General features: G+C 40.4%; 1 protein-coding gene across 11 annotated transcripts in view; it reads left to right on the top strand.

Moving 5' to 3' along the window:
* MTA1 (metastasis associated 1) overlaps positions 1–15527 on the top strand; it is an 87402-nt gene that overhangs the window by 27370 nt on the left and 44505 nt on the right. For all 11 annotated transcript variants that reach the window (XM_049807191.1, XM_049807190.1, XM_049807192.1 and 8 more), the window contains 4 exons: positions 4082–4208; positions 4381–4444; positions 10703–10820; positions 12430–12532. In XM_049807191.1, the coding sequence (XP_049663148.1) occupies positions 4082–4208; positions 4381–4444; positions 10703–10820; positions 12430–12532 (412 nt within the window). The remainder of the gene's footprint in view (positions 1–4081; positions 4209–4380; positions 4445–10702; positions 10821–12429; positions 12533–15527) is intronic.

A 15527-nucleotide genomic window follows, 5' to 3' on the forward strand; every position in this document is an offset into this window, starting at 1 on the left:
CGTGACAATAGCTTCACAAATGAGTCCGGGTTTTTGTTGTTTTTGTTTTTTGTTTTTGGGGTTTTTTTATTTCTTCCATTTTATTCCCCTTCTTCTCCATTTTCTCCCAACACCACACATGCAGGTTTCAGAGGAGTCAAATTCATTAATCCACTAATGACGCTTTGGGTCTGTTTTTACTGAGAGGAGGAAACTGGGTTTTTTTTCTCTTCTGGGGGTGGTGCAGTGAGGAAAGATATGCTAAGTGTCCAAAATAGCGTCTGTTTGCTCTGTATGCTACCTGTAATAGTGGCCATGGCTGCAAAAGATGATCACAAGAAGTTTTTGGAAGGGATCGTATTGGGATGTCGTGATAATGTAGCAAACGCCTTCTGAAGTGTCAAAGCATAAGGGTTTCTATTTGTTAAAACTTTCACCGCATTTTCTGTAGCTATGAATCAGTATCTGGTTTTTGGTAGAAAATTAATAAGGCTGAGGCTTAATATAGACCATTTGAAACAGGACCTGGGAGAAGGAATGTGATGTTGTATTGTTCATCTGTTTCTTCAAATGCAACATTTCTATGATGTCCTTCCAAGCTGCTTAGTTGAGCTGTTAAAGCACCAAGAGTTTAAGCTTCCTTCGCTACCAAAGGAACTGTTGTGCAGGTCACTAGCACTGGGTTAACCATGTTTCCCAGTGTTTTGACCCCATTTTTTTTTTCCTTTTTCTTTACATTTTCTTATTGGTGATAACCATGCTGATTAATTCTTCTGTTACTACAGACCATCTCCCAAGCTGAACAACCTAGTGTGCTTTCTAAACCTAATTTCTGTATCTTGTTTGCCTTTGTGCGTTTCTGAATTCTGCCATGTAGCTACTTGTACGACACCCAGAATGCAGAGAAAGGGCTCGTGCTTTCTACCTCTGATGTTGTAGAGAGCCTAATCTGATCTATAGCAAATTGCTATTCTTTCTAGTGTCTAGCAAATATTGATGTTTAATTTCGCATCTCACACACCCAGTCATTTTAAATTACAATTACTGCCTCTTGGGTTTCTCCTGCCAACGCAAAGTTTACTCTTTCTAATTATTTTCCCCTGTATATGTTAGCTTTCACATGAGTCTTGCTGTTTGTGTCCAATCTGCCTCTCGCTTGTTCCCAATGTAAGTTGTCTTCAAGCTTTGTTAATGTGCTATTAATGATACTGTCATCAAATATCAAATAATACTTAATCTAATACACTCCTTGCAGCATTCCACTGGCTGCTTCTGCATAGCTGATATATTACTGTTTGTATTAAGACTAAATGTTTAGTTTTAAATCTGCACGAGCACATCTATCAAGCAGAGATTAATTTTTAAGTAAGGCTTTATGAGAGCATTGAAGTCCCAATATGCTGCACCTACTGTATTCCCATACCACTTATTCTGCAGTCCTGTAAAAAATGCAGACAAGTCTTTCTGAAAAGATTTCTTACATATTTTATATAGATATTTATATATTTTTAAGACTATGGTCCTTATTTCTCAGGGGCCACCATTCTCAAGGATGCTTCACTTTAGAGCTTGAGTGCTTGAGCTGTGGGAGGGTGAAATGTGTCAGACAGGCCTGTCCTGGAACCTGAGGCTGGGCCAGCTCCTTTTGTGGTTTATAGTCTGATTTAAGCCTTTGCTGTCTGTGCAGAGGCAGTGAGGTGGTATTAGTTACAGTTTTTGTCAAAGCCACTTCTGCATGACTTCAGTGAGCCAGAGAGGTTCCTGTGCTGGATCTAGCCTGTAGTCTTTCCTTCTTCCCTTGGTTCTGAATGTTTTTGCCAGGTTCATTCTCTTCAGAACTAAATCATGGCTGTGAAAAAGGAGGGAAGATGCTTGTGTAGATTTGTTTGTTATTTCTTGGAATATTCCTACCTCTGTCTTTGGGAACTATGCAGTTTTACGTCTGTGTGTGGGGCGTTGTTTGTTACCTGTGGAAATGTCTTTTTTTAAGAAAAAAAGTATTGTGCTTTTTTATTTTCAAAGGCGGCTGTGCATAGCAGAGCTGGCATAAGCAGAAAATGTGTGCTTCCCACCTTCCTTATTTTATTACAAAAGCTAGACACATAAATAAAACACCAGTTGGAAGATGAGCCTACCTGAAGGGATGCAGTTCCCGAGATTAGCTTGGTTGTGCTGGGTGGTTTCATTTTGTTTGTGATTTGATTGGCACGTAGTGGTTGATACATATTAAAAAAAATATATATACTGAAGATATTAAGTATTTTAGGTTGCTCCTTATAGTAATTTTTCCTGCATTACACGGCGCACTACTCTCATTCTCCAAAAACTGTTGTAAGTGCAGGCATGAATGCCTTTTCATTTGTGCATCCTTTGGTTTTTAGGCAAGCTAGCTTGGAACCTGCTGACTTGTTTGTGTATTGCTGCTGGTATATTTGTAGTGTAGGTCAGCAGCCACAATATTAATTTTCAACTAAAACAGAATCCACTTCAGTAAATAAATTGCAGAACCATGAAACTGTGGCACAAATGTAAATTTGGTGTTCTAGTTCCTAGGAAAATACTAAAATGTAAGTGCATGCTGCTGTATGCTTAACAGCTCATGCGGTATAAGAGCTATTGTATGTTGCAGTCGGGTTTAATTATGCTACTATTTTTTTCCTTACTTGCTGGAGCAGCTTACCTGAGGGGCATATAAACCACAGGTCTTTTTCCAGGATGGTAAAACAGTGATAAATTGAGGGGAACATGAAGGGTACATAATTTTTTGTCACCCCCTTGGCATAATGGTGGCCTATTTAAAACTAAACGCAATTTTAGCATTTTATAAAATGGAGATATCTCCTTTCTGTTTGCTTTATTTTGGGATAACTGTGAGGATTATAGTTAACTAATCTTAAGGGTATATAAATCATAACTGTGCCTGTATGTGTTTCTGACTAGAAATGTTTCTTGGCAACAACCATCAAATTAAGCTGCAGGCATAAGTCTGTTCTTTGAGAGTTTTACGATTCATGTATGAGACTTTATAGCTCATTCTACTACAGTCTGGGAAACTTTTCCCATGGTTTTGGAAAACTCAGTAACCGCCTTGATTTCTTAGGGAAGGAAAAAAGTCTGATGTTTTCTTTAGCAGTCCTTCATCGTGGAGACACTTTGCAGCTTTTTTTGGAGTCTTTTGCCTTTTACAGCTTTATCTTGCATAATTGACAGGATACTTGCTAATGAACACAAAACATAATAATAATTTCTTTTTTTTTTTTTTTTTTTTACAATAAAGCTGCCTAGAGATGTATTGGATCAGTTGTGTATCAGTGTGGATGTGATTTTGTATATTTACTTTGGCATTCATTTAAAAAACTGGTTGGATGGAGATTGGGTAGCTCAAAGCCAGAGGTGGTGGATCCTGACTGGAGAAAAAAGCAAGCTTTAGGAATGCAAGAGTATTGCAGTTGAATGCGAGTTGTGTGGGTAGGGGTAGGGCAGGGCGGGTTGCAAGACTGGCCTTAGGCACTTGGTTACATTCCAGTTAATCTTGTGACTGTGATCTATTGGCTGTGGTTGGAATGAAGAGAATAAAATACATGAAATAAATAAACTAACCTTTCCAGCGGGCATTTCCTGCAAAAGCTGTTGAAGTTGGGATGGGACAGTCTGTGATATCCTGAAAGAGGAGTAGGGTCTAAGATAGCTGATGCCGGGCAAAGAGGAAAGACTTCACTTTACTGCCTTTCGCATCATGTATCAGCTTCTTCCTGATGAATCTAACAGTACAGTAATGGTCTCCAAGAGCAGCTCTCTTCAGAACTTGTCTTTTGGTAGCAAATTTGTGTGACTTTCAGCTTGGTGAGCCAGTGTGACCCGTGTGTACCTGGAATGCTTTGATCCCAGTGATGAATAAATACGGTTCTTCACAGGCATCATTTCAAGCATCTACTAATTATCTAATTGTTCAGTTGGCTGAAATGTGAGGATTCAGATGAAGTTAGATTTAATCTAAATAATGTGTATTATTTAGCAAAGGTTTTGGAGTAGCTCATCCTGATTAGCTCAGAATCAATACTTGCACTGTTCTTGATGATCAATTTTGTCTCTTTATAACTAGGAGAAATGGAAGAAGAGATGGAAAATCCAGAAATGGTTGATTTACCAGAGAAACAGAAGCATCAGCTACGACATCGTGAGTTGTTTCTCTCACGACAGCTGGAATCTCTGCCAGCCACACACATTAGGTAATGACTATTTTCTTCCAGTGCTTTTTATTCAAAAACCAAATGGCATTATTATTATTCCAGTATTCTTCAATGTGAGACTAAATTCTGTGTACAACTTCAGTAATACCATCTTGTGAATCACATGAGCATTTAAGTGTTTTTTCATAAAATGTATTTCTCTTTTTTTTAGAGGCAAATGCAGCGTTACTCTGTTAAATGAGACAGAATCCCTTAAATCATATCTGGAACGGGAGGTATGAACCATTTTGTAATTGTCAAGCTTGAACGGTTTATGCTGGCACGATTTAGGATTGGTGGCTTTTTGCATGTTTTCTAAAAAGAATGTGGTTCTTTCATTTCTACACGTACTGGGCATTGACATTGGGAAGCTTTAGGCTCCATACGATTTTCATTCTGATATAAGACTGTGGATCTAGATGCCAGACCTGTTGTTTACATCCTTGTGAGAGTAAGCTGCCTCTCCTTAGGTAACGAGAGCCCTACTTGCTCATCAGCCAGGCAGTCCAAAAGTTCAAACCTGGAGGCTCATGCCCCAGACAAGACAGGCTGGGAGATCCAGTAGCTGCAGAAGAGGGAGCAAGATGTATTTCTGTATATTTGCTTTATCCTGAAATCTTACAGATTTATGTTAATATGGTTTAAGCTTGATCTTGCCTCAGATTTCTGAGGAGCTTAGTGCCCTATTTTTTGAGTTCACTGTTCAAAATATTTACCTGTAGTCCTTCATATGCCACCACAGACACTTAGATTCTTGAAAAACGGCTTGTCAGTTAACTTCTGAGTCCTGCAGAAATTTACCCAGTATGGCTCTTTAAAGGTACCTCAAACCAAACAATTGAAACTGAATTGTCTTGCACTGTTAATCACTATTCAGAATATAAATCTGGGGTTTTACTTTTTCAGGTATTTTGGGATTTAAAAAATTACTATTGTAATTCTTTCCAATATATTTATATACCTTTAATTGTGGCTAGACCTCTGGCTGCCAGCTGTGTTAGACAGTCTTGGAATTTGACAATCTGGGAGCTTTACTTTGGGAGATTAGCAAAGAATTTCAGTATACTATTATTTGAATACATCTGCAAGCGTTACATTTGCATTTGAAAACATTAAAATGTTATACAAGAGAGGAAATCTTGTAATTAAAAACAGTAGGCTAATGGTCATTACCAGCCTTTAAGAAACAAGAAGAAAACAGGTCATTTTTTGCAAGGAGCATACTGTAGTCTGTCTCATAGTTGGACTTTATTTTTAAATGCTTTTTTAGCTTTCTTTTTTATTTATTTAAGCATAAGATTAATTTTAATTTGCTACTCTAGTTTAAGAGAAATTTAAGTGAAGTTCGGGAATTAAATAGTTAGGTTTCTCTTTGGAATGTGAAACCAAAAACATGTCGAGTCTGCTCAGGAGTGCCAAATGGCAGTGCATCAAACAATGGCCCTTGTATTCAGAAATGCTTGGAACCAGCTAGCAACCTAGGATATGCCAATTTGAAAGCAAAAGTTAATCAAACTGAGATTATTTTAGATTTACTAGTACCCTACTTCCAAGTAGTGTTTATTCTCAATTGCTCCCAACACATTTTTATTATCGCTAATGTTACAGGTAGGTATGTTGAGACAGAGAAGAGAGCTGGCTTCCTTTAATCATGCAACTGCTCAGTTGCAGATGTAGGAATAGAGAGAGATTTCTTTCTTTCATCCTTTTGAACTCTCAAAATGCAAGATGAGTGATGCAGGTTATTTTTAAAACTGAGCAGGCACTTAGAGATTTCACAGAATGAGAGAGTTCCCTGAATGTGTCCTGTCACTTAGCATGGTATTTTGCTGTGGTGCAAAATAACTTGGACAGATGGTAAAGAAATTAAGCTCAGGAACACAAATGTGCTTGGGTGGAGGGTAAAGAGATTAAGAAAAGGAGATAGTTGTTGCCTTGTGAATTCCTAGCACTGGTTGGTATTGTTTTGAACTGTTTCTTCTTCCCTCCACCCCAGTCTTAATCTGTTCTTTGCTTTCAAAATGTTTCGGGCGTTTTCTTAATATGGCTTCTGTCAATAAAGCCTAAGCAGTTCTAGGGAATCTGTCATTTGATTTCTTATATGTTATGACCACTAAAAGTAGTTTTTCAGCCCGAGGCTGTCTGCCTCAAAGGAAGTTAAACATGCAGACAGAAAATTTTAGGGAGATGGTAAGCATAGCAAAATTACATTTGTGTTATCTCTGTTTTCCTCCTTCCACCCTTTCTCTGTCATCTTCCTCAGGAAGATTACTCTGTTACATTCGGAGAGCAAGCTGAAGGGGGACCAGCAATGACTTTTTTTACTGTGCCTGGCAAAATTCGGTTTGTAGCAGGAGTGAGGAATAGGAAGAAAAAGAAAAAAAGCAACTGGAAAACCTGAATTTCTTGTAGGTACTGAATTCCTATGGAGATCAAGAGAAGGGCATAGCCAGTTATGGCAAAAGCATTAGAATTCCCTGTTCTGCAGGAAACTTTTTTATATATACCATCCATTTTACTGCTCTGCTAGGATATATCCAGAGGCTTGTGTGAATTTTGCCTGTTGGGCAGATGTCTGGCATTTGTGTTCCTTTTGGTACCCCTCCTAAAAATAAAATGCTCTCTACTTAAAATAAATTTCCCCCCCCTCATCCAAGCTAACTTCATGAAAGTAAGTTTGCAAGCCGTAATGAACTAGCCACTATTTCTATACTATACTTTCACTTTGAGCCTGTTTTCTTTTTCCAGTTCTTCTGCAGTTTCTCAGTGGCTTTGGTTCTTGGCTATAGCTACAGGTAGCTTAGGGGCTTGGGCAGGGAAGCTCTGAGCATATGTGTCTGTCTAACACTTTGGAGACGGAGAAAGTCATAGTTTAATTTTAACTCTTGGCAGGTCATTTTAATTTTTCCAAACATGTTGGGTGTTCTCTGGGATCTGAAATTAAAAGAGAAAAGCCTTCTTTTTCTTTGCTGCTGCAAACTCAACGTACACAGTTTTGACAGCTAAAATGAGCATGGAGGATTTTGAAGAGCCATGTTATTTTGTTGTGAACATCACTCTTCTTATGAAACCCTTCTGAAAAATTGTCTTTATCATGTAGCAGTGATCAAGAGTTCACACGCACTTTAGAGTATACAAGGATCTGCTTTGTTCCTTAGACTATAGTTTGCATTGGCACTAAGCTGACATTTATTAATGTTTTCAGAAATCCCACTCAGTTTGCATGAGCTGAATTTCACGCTTCTATGGGGGAAGAGTGTACTGGTATTGCATTACCTTTGAGGATTAGTCTGTCTTGTATTCACACTTGAGCCTCTAAACTTCCGTGTTTTCTCTGTTGATGAGGCTCTGGCTGGGGAGAAGAGACCAGAGGCTTTTAATTCTTTTGTTGAACCTGCTTGATTTGAGACAAATCTGGACAAGATATAAAAAGATGACTTGAGACTGGTAGGAAAGATGGGTTTTATTTTGTGGAGAAAATTCATAGTGGTAATCAATAAAAGAGAAGCAGTAGGGCATCTAACAGTCAAATACCATGGGTGAAAACCCCTCCACAATGAATGACTTTCCCTGGCCCAGAAAGTCTGTGTTAAGAAATTGCCTATAGAATTGACCTTCCTTGGGGCCCGCTGTGTTATTATACTACAGTGTTTGGTTTGTGTATTTGCTGGGCAGCGTGCCTGAAAAGCATTAAAGTTGCACTGCATATACTTTGTCCTATAGTTAGGTATTTTGGAGCTGGCACAAATAAACACTGTATTTATAACATGGAAGCTTGGAGACAAAAGCTTTCCCTATGTTTTATTTATGCAACAATACATTCTCAAAATATTACAGTATCTTGATCTTTGTTTATGTCATGGAGCAAGAGACCCAGATTTTTTTTACACAGCTATAATACAAATGAGTTTTCATATACTCTGAAGCTCCCTTCTGTCACTAGGTTGACGTAATTTGACTCTGGTGCCTGTGGGAATAGGAATCAATTCTGTCAAACATGTCATTCATTTAGGATGCAACTGAATCACCCCACCCCAAACCCAATCACAGACAGCCCTTCAGTTGACTCGGCTGGGTGTTGGAACAGCATTTTGCCAACTGTTAGCTATGACTTTTATGCTGTTACCGTGACACAACATGAGATTGTTCTTCCCTTGGAGTTCATGCTTTCATGCTGGGGAAATGGCATGTTTTCTGCTGGAGGAGATTGGTGTCAGTTCCTGTCTTGGCCTTTGTGCTGTCCTGCATAGGTGATACCTTCTTGTGCAGTAGCTTTCTTAGGTAGCAAAGCAGGTTTGGCTGGCTTGCTTGGGTCTTTTCTGGCTTTTTTCCTCCCTTCCATAGATGTTGATCTCTTCCCAGAAAAATGCTGATTTTTATTAAAATTGGAGCAGAAATATAGAGTTACCACGTTTAGCACTCCTAAATTCTGTAATTGGATGCTGGATGCACTATACATGTAAAGAAAACACGGGAGACCTTACCTCTGTGGCATCAGGCTTAGATTAATATGTGTAATGTGCAGGGCTGAGGAACAGAACTAGTATGTATGTTTGAAGCCCTAGCCCACAGAATTTTTGTCATGTTACTGGGGAAACTCACAGTGATTCTTCCTTTTTTGGGCTTTGTACGACAGATTGGGAGACTCTCTTTTCCCTTGCCACCTCTTCATGAAGATGAACAGGTCTTGAAACTGATGCTGGTTTTGTCCTAATTTTTGTTGCATGCTGTTGACACATACAAATATAGGGAAAGGGAAAATGAGGTGAGCATGAAATTAGATGTATTTAAACAGGGTGCCTGCTATTGACACAGAAATATGGGGAAAGGGAAGATGAGCCAGAAACCAGAGATGTGAAAAATGGGACATCGCACATCCTGTGTTTCTGTTCGGAAATACTTCTCTTTTCTGGTGATGGTGTTGCTGTGGATGGAAGTTACGAAAGGTCTATTATTTCATGTCCTAGAGCTCTCTTCCTGCCCCATATCCTACAGTATACTTTGATGGAGCATACCTGGTCTCCAGTATTATAAATTCCAGTACTAGCTACTGCTAAGTACTTATCCATGCAGAAAAGTTTAATTACTTATACTGTGCAGTTTTAAGTAGTTAAAATTTTGGCTGTTTTCTTTCTCTACCCTGGCAGGACATTCTCATTCTGGTATGACTTCTTGCTTTAATTTTACACACCCAGGTAACAGAAGCCAAGTAGCTTTTTTAGCCTTTTTCTCATCTACTTGAACAAAAGCAACAAATTAATGTATTGCCACCTGCAGCTAATCACTCCTGCTGCCAAATCTGCTACCTCTCCCAATAAAGAGCAGAAGGAAACATGGTGATTTAAGCTTAGATAGTGGTGGACAAGAAGTTGGTCAGTGTGGAGGTGGAGATCTGCTCCACCGTGGACCTCCCTGGACTGCAGGGGGACAGCCTGCCTCACCAGGGTCTTCACCACGGGCTGCAGGGGAATCTTCGCTCCGGCGCCTGGAGCATCTCCTCCCCCTCCTTCTTCACTGACCTTGGTGTCCGCAGGCTTGTTTCTCTTACATGTTCTCACTCCTCACTCCAGCGGCAGTTTCTCCCCGTCCCAACTTTTTTTTCCTTCTTAAAAATGTTAGCACAGAGGCGTTACCACTATCACTGATTGGCTCGGCCTTGGCCAGCGGCGGGTCCGTCTTAGAGCCGGCTGGTATGGGCTCGCTCTCTCTCGAACACAGGGGAAGCTTCCAGCAGCTTCTTACAGAAGCCACCCCTGTAACCACCCACCCGCCCCCCCCCGCTACCAAAACCTTGCCAAACAAAACCAATACAGTCAGCAGTGCATCCCTGTGACAAGGAAAGCCAAGCATATCCTGGTCTATTTTAGCAGGAATGTAGTGAGTAGGTGGAGAGAAGGGATTAATTCCTTCAGTTCATCGCTTCTGAGACCACTTCTGGAGTGCTGTGTCCAGCTCTGGGCCTCCCAGCACGAGGGAGACATTGACATACTGGAGCAAGTCCAGCAGAGGCCATAGAGGTTGTTGTCTGGGGCTTCATGTCTCTATAGGGTGTTTCATTGGTATGGCTGTAACACTCAAGTTATGCTTTAGTTTGTACCAATATTTCTGTGCAGATAAGTCACTAGCATCTAGCACTGCTATTGTGGTGTATGGGAAAATGCACGTTTGTGTTCTGAAACAGCGGGCATTGCTAGAAGTTATCTCCTGGCCCTTCTTTGTGCAAGAGGAGCTTTGTTCACTTCAGCTTCAAAGACTGTGTATTAGGGGAATGGCTGCTTTTGAGGAGAGTGGTTACACTTACAATATGGATGAAAGTGGCAGCATTTAACGTGGGGTTTTAAAACTGGTGGTTCATTTATTATTTGTTCACCACTTTAAGATCTATATTTAGGTAATAAAGCCAAACTTAAAATGTAAAAGCTAGCTAGTATATATGGAAAGCTGAAAGTAAAAGCTAATAATACTGTTTACTTTTTTGCTCATTTTATTTTTAGGATTTCTTCTTTTATTCACTAGTATATGATCCTCAACAAAAGACCCTACTCGCTGATAAAGGAGAGATTCGAGTCGGAAACAGATACCAGGCAGATATAACAGACTTGCTAAAAGAGGGTAATTTCCATAATTTATTTAAATTGTCAAGAGACCATGTAGAACGTGGCCACTTTTATGCGTGCGGTCTGCATAGGTGTGGGAGGTGGAGGTTTCCACTGCCAGGTCATGCGTACAATGATGGCCTGGTTTGTTGGTGACTGAAGCTGTTGCCCACTGAATGCAATTAGTTATGTCTCAAACCAGTCTCTAAGTGGGCGTTTGTCCAAATCATAAAAGTTGTTGAAACAAATTGAATTAATTGGCTCTCTCAGAACTTGCAGTCTTTTTATTGAGAGATTTCAGAATTTCCATGGGAAACACAAATTTCCATCACGTCTGTAAAGCCTTTTGTGTTTTTAATCAAGCCTTTCTTCCCTATAAGAACCCCTCCCAAATTACTGCCAATTAAATGCTGTCTCCCCTCATCAATTTGCCCATTATTGCTGGGTGCCTTTTCCTCAGAGCCCTCTCCCCATCCCAAGTGTTGGCTGCCAGCTTAGACTTCTCACCTGCTGAACAGGCAGGAGGAAGAATTTGCTGGCCTGAACATGTTGTGAGACCTCAGCCTGCCTCCACTGTGTCATGGAGCAGGAGGACCACAAGGACTCTGGCCCAAGTAAAAGGGACTAGTAGAGGTAACCAATACTAGTTACTAAATAGTAACTAACTTTAGATTTGTCTTTGCACTACCCTACAGATCCAAAAGTGGGTAGAAAAACTGAGAGGGATGGGCAATACTGGCATCTCATTGCTCCTTTCTGAGACCCATGTAATGCATGGGGAAAGGTCTGTCCATATGCTTCTCTTAAAGAGAGCAGGGGTTGTGACCCATATCGGAAGGACCTTCTCCTGACTGTATGGGCAGAGATGTGAAAGCAATGAGACACTTCTGTCTTTGCTTAAGAGCTTTGCTGGTACCGTTAGCCTCATGTTAGAACAGGCAAACAAATTGGTCAAGAGTCTTGTTTAATTTGTCTATGAAACTGGTATTTATTCAGCAGCTGGGCAAGCCTCCTAAGAGAGGGTGAACTAATTTGAAAGGCATTCTCTTCACTCAACAGGCCAACACGGGGCTTCAGAGAAGAATAATCTCCAGATGTTTTAAAGGGACCAAAAAAAAAGGAAAAAAGTCTCAGTAGCTCCTGTATTTTTCCAGGGTATTTTAGTTTGTGTACAGTCAGGAAAATAAAAGCAAGAGGGTCTGATGCCATGATTTACTCCTTTAGAAAGCAGCTGACTCAAGTTGAACCAGCTACTCTTTGCCTGCTCAGGGCAGCTGGGAGTATGTCTGTTTTCCCTGGAACTGCTGCAAGATAAAGGAGATGAGAGAGGGGCGGAAGCAAGACTGTCTAGTTGGGAGAAGGATGTACACTGTTTCCCATTACATGTGTCCTTTGAAACCAGTTCTCGAACATCTGATTGCCTGATTCGGATGAGCTGTGTTGCTGTGTCTGTCAAGCTGAAATTGTCACAGGCAAATCGGTCAATGAAACTTTCACAGTGGCCTGTTAAGCAGTGTAACTGAGATGGGTTAGCAGTTAAATTATTGTGAGATAAAAAAAAATCTAGAAAATACTTCTATTCTGAAGTAGCCATACCAAGCATTTCTAATTTGTTTTTCAACCAGGTGAGGATGATGGAAGAGATCAGTCAAAACTTGAAACAAAAGTTTGGGAAGCCTTTAACCCGCTAGTAGACAAGCAGATAGACCAGTTCCTGGTGGTAGCACGGTAAGAGCATTTTACCTCTCCTTTGAATAAGTGAATGTTACTAACTTTTCCAAGCACTTTTAATGTTCTTTTTGTTATACTAGTATGAATGCTGGTTTTGGTTGCTTGATTCTCCTGCTTCATTTTGAAATGATGGACATTTTGCATGCCTTCATGGGAATTGCATGACTTTAGGAACAGCTACACGGATTTACAACTTAGTTAATCACCTTTATAAAAGAAAAACAAATGGCATGTAAAAACTACCCTGTAATTGGTGAGGTTTTTCAAATCCGTTGGCCAGCATGCAGAAGGCTTAGTGAACTAAATTCTTGACAGTTCATTACTTTGTCCATTTTCTCCCTTTTTCAAATCCAGTGACATTTTAACATCCATTAATAGTTTGCTAAGAAGTCTGGTAAAATGTTTTTGATGGAGCGTGGATGCTTTCTAATGCCTAGATTCCAATAGGTAGGCACAATAACAAAATCCTGCAAATCTGTACAGATGGTGAAATGTGTGCTTTTATTTAAGCCCAAAGCAATCTTTGTTGATCAACTTTTCCTTTTTAAAATGTTCTCGAACTTTTTTATTGGTATACATTTATATGAACAGAAGCCTATACTAAATTTTAGGCTCTCATAGCAACTGGTGGCTGAATAATTTGGGGGGGGGGGGGGGTTGGAGAAAAAAGAAGAGAAGTAATACTCTCCAAATTCTGTGTCTTTTAGGTAAGTTTGTAGGACTGGGTGGGAGCAAAGTGGTGTAAGTAGATGGATGGTTGGACCTTTTGATGGTTTTAGTCAGTGGAGCAAGTTATCATTGGATATGGTTAGGAAAGGGGTGTGTAAAGTTACAAGCTGCTAGTAGTATCTGGTTTGCTAGTCTTAAGAGTTCTGCTCCTTGGCCATGGTATCTGATAGACATGGACCCTGACTCGCAGAGCTGCCTGCTTCAGCCAAGGGCAGAATTAAGCACATATTTCAGAAACTCTGTTAAATTGGACCCTTGTTCTGTCAGCCTTTTGGTTCTTGTTTTTCCCTCTCTTGAGTTATCATGCTTTGAATTTCCTCCTGAACTTCCTGAGCGTGGCATTGCTGTGCCCATTGTGGAGCAAGTTCATGGGATGCTCGCCAGAGAGACAATACTAGAGTTTGTGTGAAAGAATCTACCTGGATAGGGCCCTCCAGTTCTGATTGAAGCTGCTGGGTGATGCAAGGAAGGGTGCGTTTTTATCAAACAGCAGTAAATGTGTTCAACGTGCTGAATGATACAAGCTCAGGGAAATACTGGAGGGGGGGGGGCAGGGGCAGGGAGAATTGAGGTAAGTGAAGGAGATGGTGAAATGCAATGTTTTAAGTACTCAAGATGAGAAGTGTGTATGCTCCCAAGTCAGTTTTTCTATATGCTTTGAAGATAAAACTTACCATTATTACGAACTTTGGGCAAAATTTTTAAAAATGGCTAATCTGAATTGCTGCACTTAAAAACCTTTGCATGGCTGCTTGGACCTTGTGTGCAAGTCCAGTAACAGGGAGCCAAGAGTAAAAAACTAGGTTGGTTAAAATGAAAAAAAATGTTAACTGCAGTCCAGATTGAAGAAAATCCCATAGTTCAGAATCCATTAATACATTTTTTTTGTCTTTGGTTAAACATGTGCTTTTGTTGTATAGACTTTTTTAAGGTTCATAAAGTTCATAGTGTTCTGCCTACACTGAAGAATCACCATAAAATTTAGGCTTTTGGAAGTTTCACTGTGCTGCTTATATGATATATTGCCGTTTCCCTTGACCTGTGCCAACAGTAAAGTCAAACTAGCTGAACTAAGTGATTTATGTGCAACAGATTAATTCTACTTGATCAGATGGACATAGGGAAATGGATGAAAGTGGGGAGAGGATAATCTCCACCAGCGATGCGGAACAAACAGAGGAAGGAGTGATGGCGAGAGCTGGGATATCTCCAGCAAAGGGTATTCCTGCTTCTTAAGGGACCCTTCTTGACAAGGCTGCAGCTTCACAGTTGCTTCTAATCAAGTGAAGTACAGGACACCATTGAAAAGCTAAGAACTTTGTTTTCTGGGTTAATTTTCAGCAGGATTGATTCAAATTGCCACTCAGCCACACAGTGCTCTGGTGTTTGTGTCAGGAAGACCCAGCAGGAAGCAAGAGGGTAGAAGTGCCCTGACAGATGGGGGGGTTTCTTGTGGGTTAGATTAGAGTGACCGTAGAGCTGCTTTGAGACGGGGGTTTCCACCTTGTGTAGGCTTTTGGTGGTGAAGCTGGTTTTAGTAGCTTTCTGGCTGTTTGCTACTGCCCACTGGGTTTGCTGATACAGCCACTTGAAGGTGCATGCTGTAATGAGAATCACTGAAAAGAGCAGTATAAAAATTGCTTCGGTCCTGAATCAGCAAAGTGATCCAGTTCATCATTAGATGCCACACACACAAAAAAAGTATTAGTTCAGCTAAAGCTGGGGACAGGGGAGTTGTGAAGCAGGGATGGGGATAGTGACTGGGAGGCTGGGGAGAGGATGAAGCATGAATTGCTGCAGAAACTTGGGGGTTGGGTGAGTCTGTTCTGGATTTGGGCCAAAATTAGGTATTTGATGACAACTACTGCTTAAGCATTTACCTTCTGTCCTACTGCACTGCTTGGCACTAGTTAGTTCCTCTGTGCTCTCGACAAGTTTGGGGAAGTGAACTGAGTGGAGAACAAAAAATAAAACCACCACCTTTTTTTGTTGTTGTAGTTGCTCAGAGAAGTTCAGCTCTAGTTCACTGTGCAGGAGCACAAGTGTTTCACCCATATGGTGTAGCAAGCAGTGAGGGGAGTAGGAATTGCTGGAACCAATGTTCCTGTTAAAGTTTTCTCCAACTAATTTCTTTTGGAATAGAACAAGGAGCATGGGGATTGTGGCCTCAGATGCAAGAATGGCTGGCATTGGGAAGTATTTGAGAATTGCTGTATTTTTATGCAGGCTATATAATATATATGTATTATACAATATTAAGCTG

Source organism: Accipiter gentilis, chromosome 8 (genome assembly GCF_929443795.1).
Source record: "Accipiter gentilis chromosome 8, bAccGen1.1, whole genome shotgun sequence".
NCBI lineage: Eukaryota > Metazoa > Chordata > Aves > Accipitriformes > Accipitridae > Astur > Astur gentilis.